Consider the following 15987-nt stretch of genomic DNA (forward strand, 5'->3'; position numbering starts at 1 on the left):
TTAATCTAAAACATTAATGTCTGCAAGAATTTTGCAAATATTATATTTATAGATATTCATAGATATAAATTGAATATAAAATTTATCGATATTTACAGCATTACAAAATAGATTCTTACCTGCAGATTTTCAATACAGTGCAGAATCTTGCATGCGGATAATGAAAGGGAAAACATCAAAATAAAATACCAAATAAATAAAAAGTATATAATAAAAAAAAGAGATAGAAAAAATGTGGGAAAATATGTAGTATATGTACACGTGTTACTTGACTTATTCTCAGAATAAAGTTTTTAAACGAGATTTATTCATAAATAAGAAAGAGAAATATACATTTCTGGAGTAAAACCGAAGGTTTGTCCCTGAATAGCAAAAAATAATTTTCAGAAAAAACGATTTGACAAAATGCAGTTTTACGTATCTTTATAATATTACGCTGATAATAACAATTAGTTTCGTACGAGAATAATTTTACATATTAAAACAAGTATTTGTTAGGAACAATTAACATTTAAACTCCTTTGGATCGCATTTAAGGAGCAAAAAAAGCGAAAAATTATGCGAAAAACATCGTTCGAAAATACGTTAAATTTTGAGCAGGACACGTTTTATAATGTTAATCAAATTTTTATCAAATTTTGCGACATTTAATGTACAAGAAATAATTTAAATATGTATATAAAACATTTATGTAAGAGGAGAAACAATGTATACAGAATAAAAACCTAATATAATTGGTTGAATGCATATTGAAAACTATTATTGTACCTGTGATTATCATTTTTATACTAAAAATAAGGGATTAAACGTATTTTCGAGTGACACGTCTCGCATTAATACATTAAATACATTTATAATTATAGAATTACGTTAACAAATGTAATTCGCATGAAATCGTGAGCGTAAGCGTCGATATTAAGTATTATTGATAAAATTTATTAACAATTTGTCATCAATAAAATTTATCGACAATTCACCGTCAATAAAGCATCGTCGTATTAAAGTCCATGGAATCGTCATACGCGTTTATTTCGCAAACAGATCAGCGACGATATAATATCAATATAGTTGCACGATCGCCGCACAAAATGGCGTATACACGGAAAATGTTCTATGCTCGTATGTTCAAATACAACAATGTCTTACAGCGGATCGATTTACAATCATTATGTTACTCTGTAATCGAGATTCATTTGTTTGGCCGATGACTAAATATATATTTTTAATAATTTTAAGAAAACCAAAAGAATTTCGTTCGACTTAATTATTTCGAAGAAGAATTTAAAGTAATATTTAAACGTTATCTTTCAAGATAAAATCGACGCATTTAATGACTAGAGGTTGCTTCAAATCTTCTTCGAAAAAAAAATCTTCCTCATAGTTTTCGGCGTATCGGTATTCAACAACTGTAGAACACCGTCGTGAGGATTACGGCGGACCGCGAGAGATTCTCTAGAAGCTGACGTGCTTCTCCGCTCGTTCGGCGACGCGCACCTTCTTGCTGACGGCCGACTGCTGCACGACGTCGACGTCGGACGCTACGGCAGCGGCGGCGTTCTCGTTGACGAGCGCCCTAAGGGCCGCCGCCCTACGTTCTCTCTTAGCTTGCCTCTCGGCAAGTTCCTCCATCTCCGACTCGATGTCCTGGAGGCGTGCCTTCGTCTGCTTGGCCCGGCTGGCGGCCGCGCTGGTCTGCGCTAAGTCGTCGGCCTCGTCGAGCATCTTGGACCATCTGGTGAACGCCGGCTTGCTCTCGTCCTCGCGCTCGACCTCGTCGAAGAGCCTCGAGCGCCTCTTGAAGCTGCTGTCGGCGTCCTCGATCGCTGTTCTGCCGCTCCTCTTGGCGGTCATCGTGCTCTCCAGGAGATCGGTGACGTTCCTTCTGGCCTGGCCCTGGACGACGTTCGCGGCCTCGAGCTCGTCCTCGAGGCCTACCGCTGCCACCCGGGCACGAAATCGACGTGTCGTCGCCAGCATCTCGTTCTCGAACTCGTCACCCAGCTTGCGACGCCCCGGTATGCGCTGCCCGCGGCTGTCGTAGACGGTGTCCTCATCGTCGAAAGCTAGCAGGGGGTCGGTGAAGGGCGGTGGTTGGGAGGCGCGGATACGAGGGTCGAGGTCGAGGTCAGGGTCACGGCCGAGGGAGCCAGTGCGGGGACCGGAAAGATCACGCGTGCCTGCAAAAACCGACATCAAAAAAGTGTGCGTTGATTTGATGCGAACTAGGACGGGAGATGATTACGTGATGATGGTGAGCGTGTCGTCGAGGAACGACGCTGAACGATCGAAGTTGCACCAACGATTTTGGATGAAAGAGGAAAGCTGGACAGATGGATGAATTTACTTTTAATAGGAAGGATGTGTGAATTGATAGGAAAGAAAAATGGAGACTCTCGCAAAACTCGCAGTTCAATAATTAATTCGGCGATTAAATTATTTAAGAATATTCTTAATTTTGATTTTTTATCGTTACTTAATATATCTCTATATACCGTGGAATGTTATAAAAATCAAATTATTTTAATTACACATAAATTATAACCAGTGGCGCAGAGGGAAAATTCAAACAAGACAAAATTTTGTTTAAAACATCTTTATTCAAAATATCATGTTTCACATTATGCGCTAATAGATATCGAGGTACGTTTAAATTGTATTATAATCTTCTTAAGCAAAATTAGGGACTCCCGTCTTTAACACTGGTTATAATTTAATTAATCTATAAATCTCTGACAAAAATATAAATTGACGTTAAGTGCAACTGCAACACAAGTCATAATAAAATGCAATCATAATAAAAATTGATAAAATTTGTACACTGTTGTTACAAATTATAATTATTTAGATTTACAATTATCTAAATTACATTATTAAAATTTTGAAGAAAAGAAAATACGTTCTATTATCGATCGTGACGTAATATAAAATAATCTATTTAATTATCTATTTAATTTTATAAAATAAAATCGAAATTATAAAAATTACATTACAAGTACCATTTAAAAAAATCACGGATCGGTTTCATTTCGTGCTCCGTTACTTACAACGACTCGGGTGAGCTTTACACCGCGGATTGCACATATTTTTAGTGCAGTTTGATCAAAAATAAATTCGGATGCGCATTACATTAACAGCCTGGCACATCTACAAAATACCATCAATGTGCCCGGCTATGTGCTAATAAACTAGCAGTTGCACCTAACGCTCAAACACAACGCTCATCCTCATCCTCCGCGTTTCGCGCTGCGACGCCAAGAACACGAATAAGTATACAGCAGAAACCGGTAATACGCATTTTTAATAAGTTTACATTCAACTATCTCTATATCCAGATTATGTACATACTTCATTGTCTCTCAATATCGCGAAAGTTTCACAAAAAAAATTTTTCCTCCTTGATACATTTGTGATTAAGCGGAAAAGGGGATATATTCTTAATGATATGACTTTTTAAGATTACAACAATCATTTCGTTAAAGAAAGATTTAAATTAAAAAAAGTTAAATTTTCTCGGACATATTCATTTCTGCACTAAGAGAAAAAATGCTTAGAATTGCCATAATATATATTATCATAAAATATAATTCATAAATTTTTTGATGCCAACCTTATATTTATATATTTACTTAATCATATTACAGGTATTAGTTATTATTGCTATGTAAACAGTAACAGAATATTTAAAAAACATATATTCACTATAATTGTAATTGCATTTACTACATAAAAATGTTTATTTTATTTTTACCACCAATATTTTGATATTTCTTTATATTTAAAATTATTATAATTTAATGAAATCTTTTTATTATTGGTCTATAAACATAATACTATTATTACTAACATTATAGCAGTAAAATCTATGAAAATGGAGCTTTTAATTAATTATTATTTTAATAATCATTTCACCATGCAATTGTAGTAGTCAAAAATATTACACTTTTCTCTCAGTGTGCAGACGCTTTGCTATTTTAATCTACCCCCGTCACGATCAAACTTATCAATGCCACTAATTCTCATATTTTCTTTTATCTTTCCCTATCCTTCTATTTTTATGTGACCGCGCATAAATTTACTGGTCACCAACCGGGCAATAATCACCTCGCCGATGTCATCTGTGTCGAGGCGCGCGGGTGTAAATGTCCTGGGGGAGGAAGGGGGTTCATAAAGGCGAGATTTCGCGCCGGACGGGATGGATTCTCGAGAGGAAGCCGGCGCGTGGCGATCCTCGTCGATGATCGTCGCAGCAAGCGCACAACATACGTACGGTAATCACAGCAAGGCTGTCCGCGCAAAGTCAAACGTGTGCTTAGGAAACCAAACGTTTATTCATAGCAATTAAGATACATCAAAGTAGGAGCGACATATAATCCAGAGACTAACTACACAGACGTGGCAGGCAAGACAGTAAAAGATCGATGCACGCAAAAAGGATGACATGAAAATTCGATCAAACCGTTAGAATGTGAGGGCCTCGTTCTCGCTGCGTACCAGGACCGCGAGCTTCAAACAATGTCAAGAGAGAGAGAGAGAGCCGGCAAGACAACCGTCGACTCTACTCGCACGTTGAATATCTCATCTCGCTGCGTTTCTTCCTCGTACAATTTTTTTTTTTTTAATAAATCTAATCACAAGTTTCTTCACACGAGTGTCTAGTATTGATTAACTGTCAAGCGATACTCGATCTACTTTAGATCCGTTATTAAAATTATTTCCGGTATTCTGGTTGATAATAATAAATAATGTACGTTATACACGTCACGTTGGAACTCTAGGCAAATCCTATAATCTAAAGTATTTTATTGTATACTATTTCTCTATGCGTATGTACATTTTTCTGTATCACTTCTCTTCGTTAACGTAGATCTCATTTAACAAATCCTGGTCAACGATCTTTCCGTTCACATCCTAATCTCGAGCTCCGCATCGCGAACCTCGTGGTCACGTAATTGAGGATCGAGGATCGCGATGCCGAATCGAATAAGTAATCAACTAAACAGCGCCTCACCTGGAGGCAAACCGATCATGCGAGTCGTGGAGGTTGGCGTGAAGGGACGAGGGGGAGAGGAGAAAGGGGTGGTAAGGGGGGGGGGGTTGGACAAGAGAGTTTCTCTCAAGTATTTTTTTCATTTGCACAACGAATCTATTCAGCGAGCCCCGTCGACAATCTCTCGAGGAGGGTCTGGGAAGTCTTTTTACAACACTCCGTCAAATCCACTTTGGAAAACGACTGAACAGGTTACCGAAGTCGTTACGGCGCGCCGCAATCTCGTCGGCTAGGGAGTTTCTCGGTTCCGGGAACAACGGCCGCCCGCTGTACTTCCGGTCTAGGTGGTCGACCATGGGCTTGTAATAGGACTCGCCCTTGTCGTAGTTGCTGCCGTAGATGAAGGTGCGCGGCCTGCTAAGGATTGGCCTCGACATCTCGGGACTCGGGGTTGTTGCCTCTCCCTGTTATCTGCAAATCAGACACATTCTGCACTGCGATCCTCCGCGAGGGTCACTGGAGATTGAGATTTTTTTTACGGGAAAATTACGCGTTTTCTGTAAAAGGTACTCTGATTTTATAAATCTTGATGAATGTCTAACTCGTACAAGCCTTTTTAAAGCTGATCAGCGCGCGAGGAACAATGTTTAAAATATAAAAAAAGAAATATATAAAAATATGTTTATATGAATTGCAATTATTACATTAATATATTATAAAAATTATAATTAGCATCAAGATCTAATTGTTGACCATATAAGGCCATTTCATATAAAAAGATCTCCAAAAAATTAATCTTGATTATTATTTATTGATTAAACTACCAAATTAACGGTACATAACTGTGTAAAATTATAAACTGGTTGAGCTAATAAATTATAATATAAGTTGAATCATAATAAAGTAATAAATAATAATAAATACAAATATTCCCCCTACACACAAAAATATCCATTCTAATTTTACATTAGAACTGTTAAATAATTTCTATTTATGTGTAATACATATATAGAGAAAAGTCATCACTACCCATTTAATTTATATATTGCAATAAGAAAAACTTTTCTAAATTAAGCATTCAGCTTTAGTAGTTAGAATCAGTTATCATAAACTATTATCAATTGTATTAAGTAAAACAGACATTGATATCGCGACGGTATTGTTATTAATACAAAACTGGGCGCTCTAATTCGGCACATGAGTAAACGTTCTGGTTATGTGCCACCCACGTGTGAAAGCTAATAATGCTGAAAACCATTTCGCCAAACGCGCGTGCGACGCACGGTGATCCCCGCGGCCTCTCTCCGTCTTCCACGTGGCTTCCAAAAGCGTACTTTACCGCGCTAGTAAGTAGCAAAAGTCCAACAAAATTTCTCTCTCTCTCTCTCTTTCTCGGTTGTGATTTGGTTCGTCATCGTCGGCAAACTGGAGCGAGCGGCTGTACGCCAGTCGAAAATAACCCGCGTCTAATTTGGTGCCCGTGAACTGAACTGGCACGGCGCGCACGAGGCCCGCCCGGGCCGTAATCTCTTTGAACACGAGGCGTGAATCCACGAGCGCCCACTCTCCCTTTCTTCAGGGCCGATTTCTGCGTCTGTGTATGTGCTCGTGGTAATCGCGGACACGGCTTAATTATCGCGTTTTCGGCCGCTAGAAGAAGCTAAATCATCAGCGTAATACCGTTCGCAATAGATTCTTTTTATCATAAACTTTTCGTCGATGTGTATCGCCGTTGAATCAGCAAATTTTAGAATTTGATCTTATACACGTAATACATATTTGTGCAAAATAGATTTACTGTTAAAATTGTTTTATTAGAATTTTTATCATTTCTGCAAATTTAGAATTTTTCCCCTTTTAATTTTTATTTATGGACCTACAACGCATAAGCGATGTGTGACAAATAGCGACGTGCGAGAGTTCGGATAAAAATAAATTTCAGTATCAATTAAGATTTTCGTAAATTATTATTTACGTAAATTATTCGTAGACACGACAGTAACGTCGGCGTTTATTGAGTAATGATTCAAATCTTCATCTTGTCGCTTTCAATAACATCGTTGTGTCGCAAATTATTCTCTCAGCCTCGAGTTGAAGATTAATGTCTGTCAACCCGCCTACCTACATCTTTTGTTTCGAAATTATTTTTAAATCGAGAGGCTGTGACCGAGGCAGAAGTAATAGGTACGTTATCGTGTATGTAGGCTAATGAGCATTGTATGTCGACCTATTTAGATTTTAATGGACTATTAAATTATCGAGAATATTTTCCTTTATAGATTTTTCAATACTTTTTTATTTTATATCAAATAATAAATTTGGTTTAAAGAAATTTGTTAAGTGTATTATTTTTATGCATTTTACTAATTCAAAAAAATATATATGTATAATAAAAATTTTTTTAATAATTATTAAATTTAGGAATATTTTAGATTTTCAAAGTTAGAATGAATAAGGATTTTTAAAGTTAATATTTATTAATTTATGCACAATACTAAAATTATTACAAGATAATTATTCACAAGAATTTTCTCTTCTCTCCTGACGTTTTCTTTTACATTAAACGGTTTAGAAAAACAAATTTTTGAGGTTTCAAAAAATTAATTATGCAAAAGATTTTATCAGAGATTAAATTGCAAATTTTTAGATAAAATTTAAATGCCAATTTAATTTTATAAATCAGTTAATAACGAGTAAAATTAGCGAATACATTATTTTTATTTTTTATATTATTTTTTAAACAGATCACAAACATAAAATTCTGAATTATAACTTTGAAAAAGCCTTTGAAAAATGATAAACATATAGATGTGATAAATACTAGATTTAAAAAATTTGCAAATTTTTGAACTTTATAAATACGTAATATAGTCAGAACTGACAAGTAAAGTTATAAGTTTATAGACTACAATTCATTTAACTTTTAACTCAATTTTCAAAAACAACAATTATTTCATCGTCAGTTCCGAATTTTGGCATTTCGTGACGATTTTCGACGCTTCACTTCAACATCTCTACATCGCAATGACACAACAGCGTGTCAAGCGATGATGGAATTGTTTTGACAGTTACTCCTTCTTGGAAACCGACGATCCGTTCGTCCGATACAATAACGTGATGCATTTTTTTTTCCTGTCCCGGCCACACACGGATCATCGACGCAAATATACGCGATGGAAAAGTCGTTCGAAATAAGGGGTCGCGCTGAAATCGCGCGCGGCGCGTTGGAAATAAATTCGCAGCTCGGAATAAACAGCGGCGAAATGACGTTTACTGCATCCTTCCCGGTGGAGTATACGCGTTCTCGTAGAATCGCACGTGCCAAAACGCGACAAATGATAGCCGGCTTCTTTCGATTACGTTGTCCCCTCGACTTAATTGGCATGTATGCGTCTGGCGCGCATCCGTTTGGAAAGTAGTCTATGATTTAGAGCGAATCGGCTCATTACTCAATGCTTCGTTGACGTATTCTTCACATCCTTAATGTGCGCGACGCTATATAGCTGTTGCTCGTACGTTTCAATTCATTCAAATAAGTCACGTAAGTTGGCGTACGCGAAAAGCGTTCCTTACGTGCCCAAATTAAATCAACATGTTAAGTTTATTTTGTCCCATTCATTGAACAATACACATTTAATTATTTGCAAATTTTATAATTTTCTCTAGAAGTATTAATAAATATTTCTTGTTAATATTATTACTTATAAAAATATATCAGGTACATTAATAATCCAAATTTTTATTCAATTTTAGAAATTTAGAATTTATTCATTTTATTCATCGTAATAAAACCTTTTATTTTAAAATTACCTTGAATTTTTTGTTCACATTTAATAAAAGATTGGCACAATGTAATTTAAAATTAAATATTTTAATAATAATGAAAAACACATATAATAATTTAATTAAAAATATCAATTAATAATTAAACTTTTAAATTTAAAGTAAAAAAAGTTAAATCGGCAATGTGTGTGAAAAATGAATCAGCGACAAGCTAGACGTACACATCATGCCGTATACAAACGTAGTAATGAGTTACGGCGGATATAATGCCAACTGTTTTAGATTCTGACTCAGCACATCTCCGCTAGATCCACGTTTCGAATTATTTAACGAATTCCGTCGGAACGGTGGACTTAAATAAATCCCGCAATTGCGTCGCGCTCCCGTGTCAATTCGCACTCAGTATGTCCATGTACATCGAGGAGTCTCTGGCAGGAAATGAAATTTTAGCATATGAATGAAAGCCTAATAATCTCATAAAGAACCTCTTAATAGAATATCTTCTCTACGGGCGGCGTATCAATCTTTATTTGGTAGCGACAAATTTTTTTTTTTTTATAAAGGCATAATTTTGACGCGTTATCTAATTTTTATTTAATTATGTTGTCGATAATTTTTATAACATTTATTTTTAATTATTTTCCTTAAAAAAGCAGCAAATTAATTAGTAATTAACGCAATATTGTCTCTTATATCACTAGAATGTAGTATTTGTGAGTAAGGCAACGACACTAACATGAATATATCGTCTGTGAAAATATTTTATTTGTTAACATTATTTGTTAATTGTCTGCAAAGTTAAGTAGCAAACAAATTTATGATTTTAGAAACGTCGTTAACATTGAACGATTGTTAGTAGATGATTAGTTCATCGATCTTTTACGATGTCCCAAATTGTCGTTAATTTTCCGTTCCAATTTAACGTAGACTCGTATAAATTTACGCTTATTTTCTACACACGGGAGCATGCAATAATAAGAAACTGAACGTTTAGCCAGCGAGAATGGTGCTCTCGCAGTGTCAGATCGCGTTCGTTCTCCATCGTTGCGTAAGGCCGCCAAATTTAGCTGGTGGACGGCACTTAAAAACGGCGATATCGATTACAAAATAATCCCGGCCGCGCACAATCGACACCATAATTTCAAGACACAAACACAGAGTAATGCAAATGCAATTAATTGCAAACGCAATATTAATTTTTCATTTAATCACAAATTTTATATTATTAAGATTAATAATAATAAATTAATACACACGTGTTTCGTATTAATTTATATCAATTTGGAGCAATTTTGATTAAAAAGATTAATTACACTTTCCGTTGCATCACGCAAAACAATTATATAAAATTATAAAATGCAATTAAAAAACGATGTAATTAGGTTAGCAAATGTAATATTGCATTTTACATCAATAATTGGTTTATTTTTTATATACAAAAATACAATTTGTGTGTAATTTAACTTTACAGGTAATTAACAAATCATGCGTAAATAAATTTCCACAGACAAAGTTATAAAAGTCAGTATTAATTGCCTTGTAGGTATCCAATAATAATATTGCGTTAATTAATAATTAATTGGCGTGCTTTTGGCGAAAATTTTTTTATCATTAGAATTTAAATTAAAAGATTGATAATTCATCGTTAGGTTCAAATTAAATAGTGTTCAATAATTGTGCATTTATAAAAATGTTGCCTTATTAATTAAAAATTAATTTCAGATCGTAATTTTTAAAATAACAATTCCATTGCAGAAGCAAATATATTTTAACGTTTAGAAGAGATAGATATAACATTAATGACGTGCGCAGAAATAATTGAAAATGGCATAATTAATTCATGAGTGTCATGTATGCGCTGTTAGAGAAGAGCACTTTTACGTGAATAAACAAGCGCGGTTTAATTGCGCGGAGCAATCGCATGATTATGATTTTGTAATCTCGATTATGACAAATGATGTCTCTCAGCACTGCTTTAGCGATGCCAACACCGATTAGGCTAACGCGAATGGCGTACGACGTTAATTTCATTCACAACGCAAATGATGGATCGTCACGTTGCATCACGATTGAATATACATATATAAAATTTATCAGAGCACCTTCTTGCAAAATTTTGTCCCAAACATTTCCAAACTTTTTTTAAAACACGCAAAAATATAATGTAGGAAAAATATTCTTTGAAAAAATCACACAAAAAAAAACAATTTTTAAAAGGGTAAGTGCAAAATTCTTTATCGCGTTATTTATTTTTTAGGTCCAAGAACTTTGATTTGAGTTGAAACATCAGAATTTACAATATAAAACTTCTCGCATATAAAAATCAAAATACGTGATAAAATCTTATTGTTACAAAAAAAAATGATTACAATAAGAAACAATCCAAGAAACAGGATTCCCGCGGAGCACGCGCACTATCGGTGATCTACAACATCATTTCGCGATCGATTGCGATCAATCTCTTAGTCGCGAGAAAGACGCGATTGAAAACGCGGCCCGAAAATCGGATTGCCCTTACCTAAAAACGTTTGTTACGTGACGTTATCCCCCCAGGATGCTGTTTCCTCGGAAGTAGCCGCGCGACTCCCACGGTCGTCGCGACGCCCGAATTATTTCCCACTCTTCGCTCTATCCCTACTTATCTACTACCTCCCGGTGATTCTACGGCGACCGGACCGACGCATAGAGGTTCCAACTTTTTCAAGAACTGACTGAAACCTCCGCCCCTTTATTATCTATTATAGTCAAAATAAGCATAAATTTTTTGGCAACAGCAATACCAACGAATAATTTGCAAATTTAGCTGATATCTTATGAGGACCCGACTGGTTGACATACAATTTTTGCTTTTAACGAGACTATACGACATAAAATATCTATAGATTGCCGAAAGAGAAGGATGCAAAAGGAATTGCTAAGGGGATATCATGATAAGAAGGAAAAGAAAAGCGCCTCCATTAAACACTACTGAAGAGAAACATCGGAACCAAGCTAGGTCTCATGGATAATGTTTTGTAGAGTAACACTGAAAGTCTACGTGATGATTATTCGACGGCAGTTGCAGAATAAATTTTCAATAGCACAAATTTAATCTAGCTACATTACATTATGTGCAATGTAACAATAACGCGATATTTATGTGTTGCAGAATAAACCAGTCCGCAACGAGTGGCAGTAAAAAATGGAAAGCCGCAAAACAAGAGTAAAACCACTAAAAAGCCAAAGGCAGAAAAAGGCAAACGAGATTTGCACAAAAAGATTGGCAGTAAAAAGCGAAGATAAATTCAGATGTCTGTAACGATATTTCTAATAATAAATAAAATTTTATGTTTATAAGTTTTGAATGTAGTAAATTTTTTAGATAAAAGTATTAAATGTAGTAAATTTTCTAGATAAAATATTATAATAAAATTTAAAATAACAAAAGATCATGCTTTTGCATTTAATCTTGTATATAATATAAGATAAAAAATGATATAAAAATTACTATTTTTATTGTTTCGATTTTTATTGCTTAAAAAAAGACTCATTTTTGAATTCTGTAAAAACTGTTAAAGATTTAGTAACACAATTAATAATTTTTTTAACGCTTCAAAAAGAACTTGTTTATTATATAAAAGTAATACTGTAAAAATCCATAGTTTCTTAAACTTGCAATAAAAATTAAATAATTTTGTATAACATTTTTTTATTTCGTTTTCTTAGGACTGGCACACCGACTCCAGGATTAAATATTTATGATTTTCTATTAAATACATATATATATATATGTATACATATATATATCTTTTATATGAGAATCAAAATTCTTAAATATTTTTAATCTAAATGAGCTAAAAATTTTTTGCAACTATTATAACCGTTAATGTATTAATTCTTGGCCATCGCAAAAAACCAAAGCTTTTTCTTTGTATAAATGAAGATTATACTTTGTCACATTCGTTTAAAGCTCATAACAAATATGGCATTTGATTTGTCCTAAACTTCGCTTTTCAACAAAGCCTGCCACATATTCAGCTGTGTGCGCAAATAACCTTCTACGCCAAACGTTTGTTATATTATTTATGTATTTAAAAAGAGTATATATATATATATATATATATATTTTATAGGCTGCAATCTAATCATGCATATATTATGTATAGTAATCGGTTATTTGTCACTGGATAGCTTTCAGATTTTTCTTTTGAAATTTAATTCAAGTTTTTTATAAAAGTGCTGTTTTATTGTATTTATTTTATACAGTAGTTTTATTATAAGAAAATAATCGCATTTGTATAATTATAAAATAATTTATAAAAATTTAATTTTAAAAAGGACTTGATTTTTATATTTTTTCTGAAAAACTAATTTTATAAATGTTTGATATTAAAAAAATGGAGAGCGATCTCTTTATTATCTTCAATGAAAGGAGTGAGAAGCCCCTTTTAGGCTCTAACACTCCTCTCAGTTTCACTTTCATGTAGAAGTTTAGATAAATAATCAGCTTCACCATATGATCAGTATATGTACTAGTATATTACTAGTACGAGTCAAGAGCTCTCGATGCTTGTATATATAATACAGAATAGATAAAAGAGTACTTGTGAGAAACATATAAAGTGAATTTCAAAAGAATCGTAACTGTCCATCTAGTGGTCAATAAGCGATTTACTAGACAACGATGTCGTGTAGCAGAAGTTGATATGGAGAATTTATACAGTAATTTTGTTATTAAAAATTAAATAATCGCGTTTGATTAATATAATTATAAAATATTTTATAAAAATTTAATTGGTAATTGTTTAGTTTAAGGGTTCTCAAAAATCGATAAAATTATGCTCATTCGACGCGTTTTTGCACGAAATGAAAGAATCTGGCAAAAAAAGCGTCGGCCCGCCTCAATAAGCGAAATATTAATCGTAAAGTTGACTACTCACACAGGTTTGGATACCTGTCATACCCAGGTTGCCCCCCCCCGCGCGCGCGCGCGTGTGTGTGTGTGTGTGTATGTGTGTGTGTGCAAAGCATTCTCTGCACCACAAGGGTTTGCAACATTGCAACCTGGGTATGACAGGTATCCTAACCTGGTGAGTAGCAGTCAACTTTAACGATTAATATTTCACTTATTGAGGCAGACCGATGCTTTTTTTTGCCAGATTCTTTCATTTCGTGCAAAAACGCGTTGAATGAGCATAATTTTATCGATTTTTGAGAACAGGCCTCTTAAACTGAATCATTTAATTTTAAAAAAGTATTTTATTTATATATATTATTTTTAACTAATTTTATAAATGTTTAATATAAAAAAAATGGAGAGCGTTCTCATTCTCTTCAACGAAAGAGTGAGAAGCCTCTCACAGGCTCTAACACCCCTCTCAGTTTCACTCTCATGTAGAAGTTTAGATACCCACAGACCTGTCACTGAACAGTATGTATACTAGTATATTTCTAGTACGAGTCAAGAGATCTCAATGCTTGTATATATAGTAAAGAATAGATGAAACAGTACTTGTGAGAAATATATTAAAGTGAATTTCAAAAGAATCCTAACTGGCCATCTAGTGGTCAATAAACGATTTACTAGACAACGATGTTGCGCGACGAAAGTTGATCATACGGTAGGGCCCCAGAATGCTAATGCTATTTCCTCGGAAGTATGGGAAGTAGCGTTGCGACTCCCCCACACTCCCACGGTCATCGCGACGCCCGAATTATTTCCCACTCTTCGCTCTATCCCTACTTATCAACTACCTCCCGGTGATTCTGCGGCGACCGGACCGACGCATAGAGGTTCCAACTTTTTCAAGAACTGACTGAAACCTCCGCCCCTTTATTATCTATTATAGTCAAAATAAGCATAAATTTTTTGGCAACAGCAATACCAACAAATAATTTGCAAATTTAGCTAATATCTTATGAGGACCCGACTGGTTCTCGATCAAAAATTTTTCATGTAAAAGTATGTAAAAATCTGTAGAATTATGTATCAAAAATGTCCATGCAAAATTTTACATTTGTATATTTTTATTTAATTTTACATATTTTTATGTAATTTTATATAATTTTGATATAATTTTATAGATTTATACATACTCTTGCATAAAAAAATTTTTGTCGGAAAAAAAATTGCTTATTTACAATTATATATAATTACATATAATTATACATAATTATATTTAATTATATATAATTACATATAAATAATTCTTTCTCAATAAAAAATGTTTCATGTAAAAGTATGTATAAATTTATAGAATTATATCAGAATTATATAAAAGTATATAAAATTATGTAAAATTATATAAAAATATACAATATAAAATTTTGCATGGACATTTTTGATACATAATTCTACAGATTTTTATATATTTTTACATGAAAAATTTTTGATCGGATTGACATACAATTTTTGCTTTTAACGAGACTATACGACATAAAATATCTATAGATTGCCGAAAGAGAAGGATGCAAAAGGAATTGCTAAAGGGATATCAGAATAAGAAGGAAAAGAAAAGCGCCTTCATTAAACACTACTGAAGAGAAACGTCGGAACCAAGGTCTCATGGATAATGTTTTGTAAAGTAGCACTGAAATTCTACGTGATGATTATTCAACGGCAGTTGCAAAGTAAATTTTCAATAGCACAAATTTAATCTAGCTACATTACATTATGTGCAATGTAACAATATTTATGTATTGCAGGATAAACCAGTTTGCAACGAGTGGCAGTTCCAAAAAATGGAAAGCCGCAAGAGTAAAACCGCTAAAAAGCCAAAGGCAGAAAAAGGCAAACGAAATTTGCACAAGAAGATTGACGGTAGAAAGCGAAAATAAATTCAGATGTTTTTAAGAATACTTCTAGTAATAAATAAAATGTTATGTTTATAAGTTTTGAAGTATTGAATGTAGTAAATTTTTTAGATAAAAGGCTATAATAAAATTTAAAATAACAGAAGATCATGTTTTTGTATATAATCTTGTATATATAAGATAAAAAATAAAATAAAAGTTACTATTTCAATTATTTCGACTTTTATTGCTTAAAAAAAAAACCATTTTTGAATTCTGTAAAAACTATTAAATATTTGGCAACAATTAGTAATTTTCTTAATGTTTCAAAAAGAACTTGTTTATTATATAAAAGTAATAGTGTAAAAATTTATAGTTTCTTAAACTTATAATAAATAATACAGTAATTTTGTGTAACAATTTTTTTAATCCGTTTTCATAGGACA

General features: G+C 33.6%; 1 protein-coding gene across 2 annotated transcripts; it reads right to left on the reverse strand.

Annotated features, from left to right (window-relative positions):
* Positions 1 to 285: 285 nt before the first annotated feature.
* LOC105834859 lies at positions 286 to 11391 on the reverse strand. 2 transcript variants are annotated; one of them, XM_012677665.1, is made up of 3 exons: positions 11289 to 11391; positions 5244 to 5458; positions 286 to 2177 (listed from the first exon to the last, which is right to left on the reverse strand). In XM_012677665.1, the coding sequence occupies exons 2-3, from the start codon at positions 5422 to 5424 to the stop codon at positions 1453 to 1455; spliced, it is 906 nt and encodes a 301-aa protein (XP_012533119.1). In that variant the 5' UTR covers positions 5425 to 5458; positions 11289 to 11391; the 3' UTR covers positions 286 to 1452. The 2 variants fall into 2 exon arrangements, with proteins under 2 accessions (XP_012533119.1, XP_012533124.1); XM_012677670.3 differs by lacking the exon at positions 11289 to 11391 and adding an exon at positions 11140 to 11232.
* Positions 11392 to 15987: the final 4596 nt, after the last annotated feature.

Source organism: Monomorium pharaonis, chromosome 6 (assembly GCF_013373865.1).
Source record: "Monomorium pharaonis isolate MP-MQ-018 chromosome 6, ASM1337386v2, whole genome shotgun sequence".
Classification (NCBI taxonomy): domain Eukaryota; kingdom Metazoa; phylum Arthropoda; class Insecta; order Hymenoptera; family Formicidae; genus Monomorium; species Monomorium pharaonis.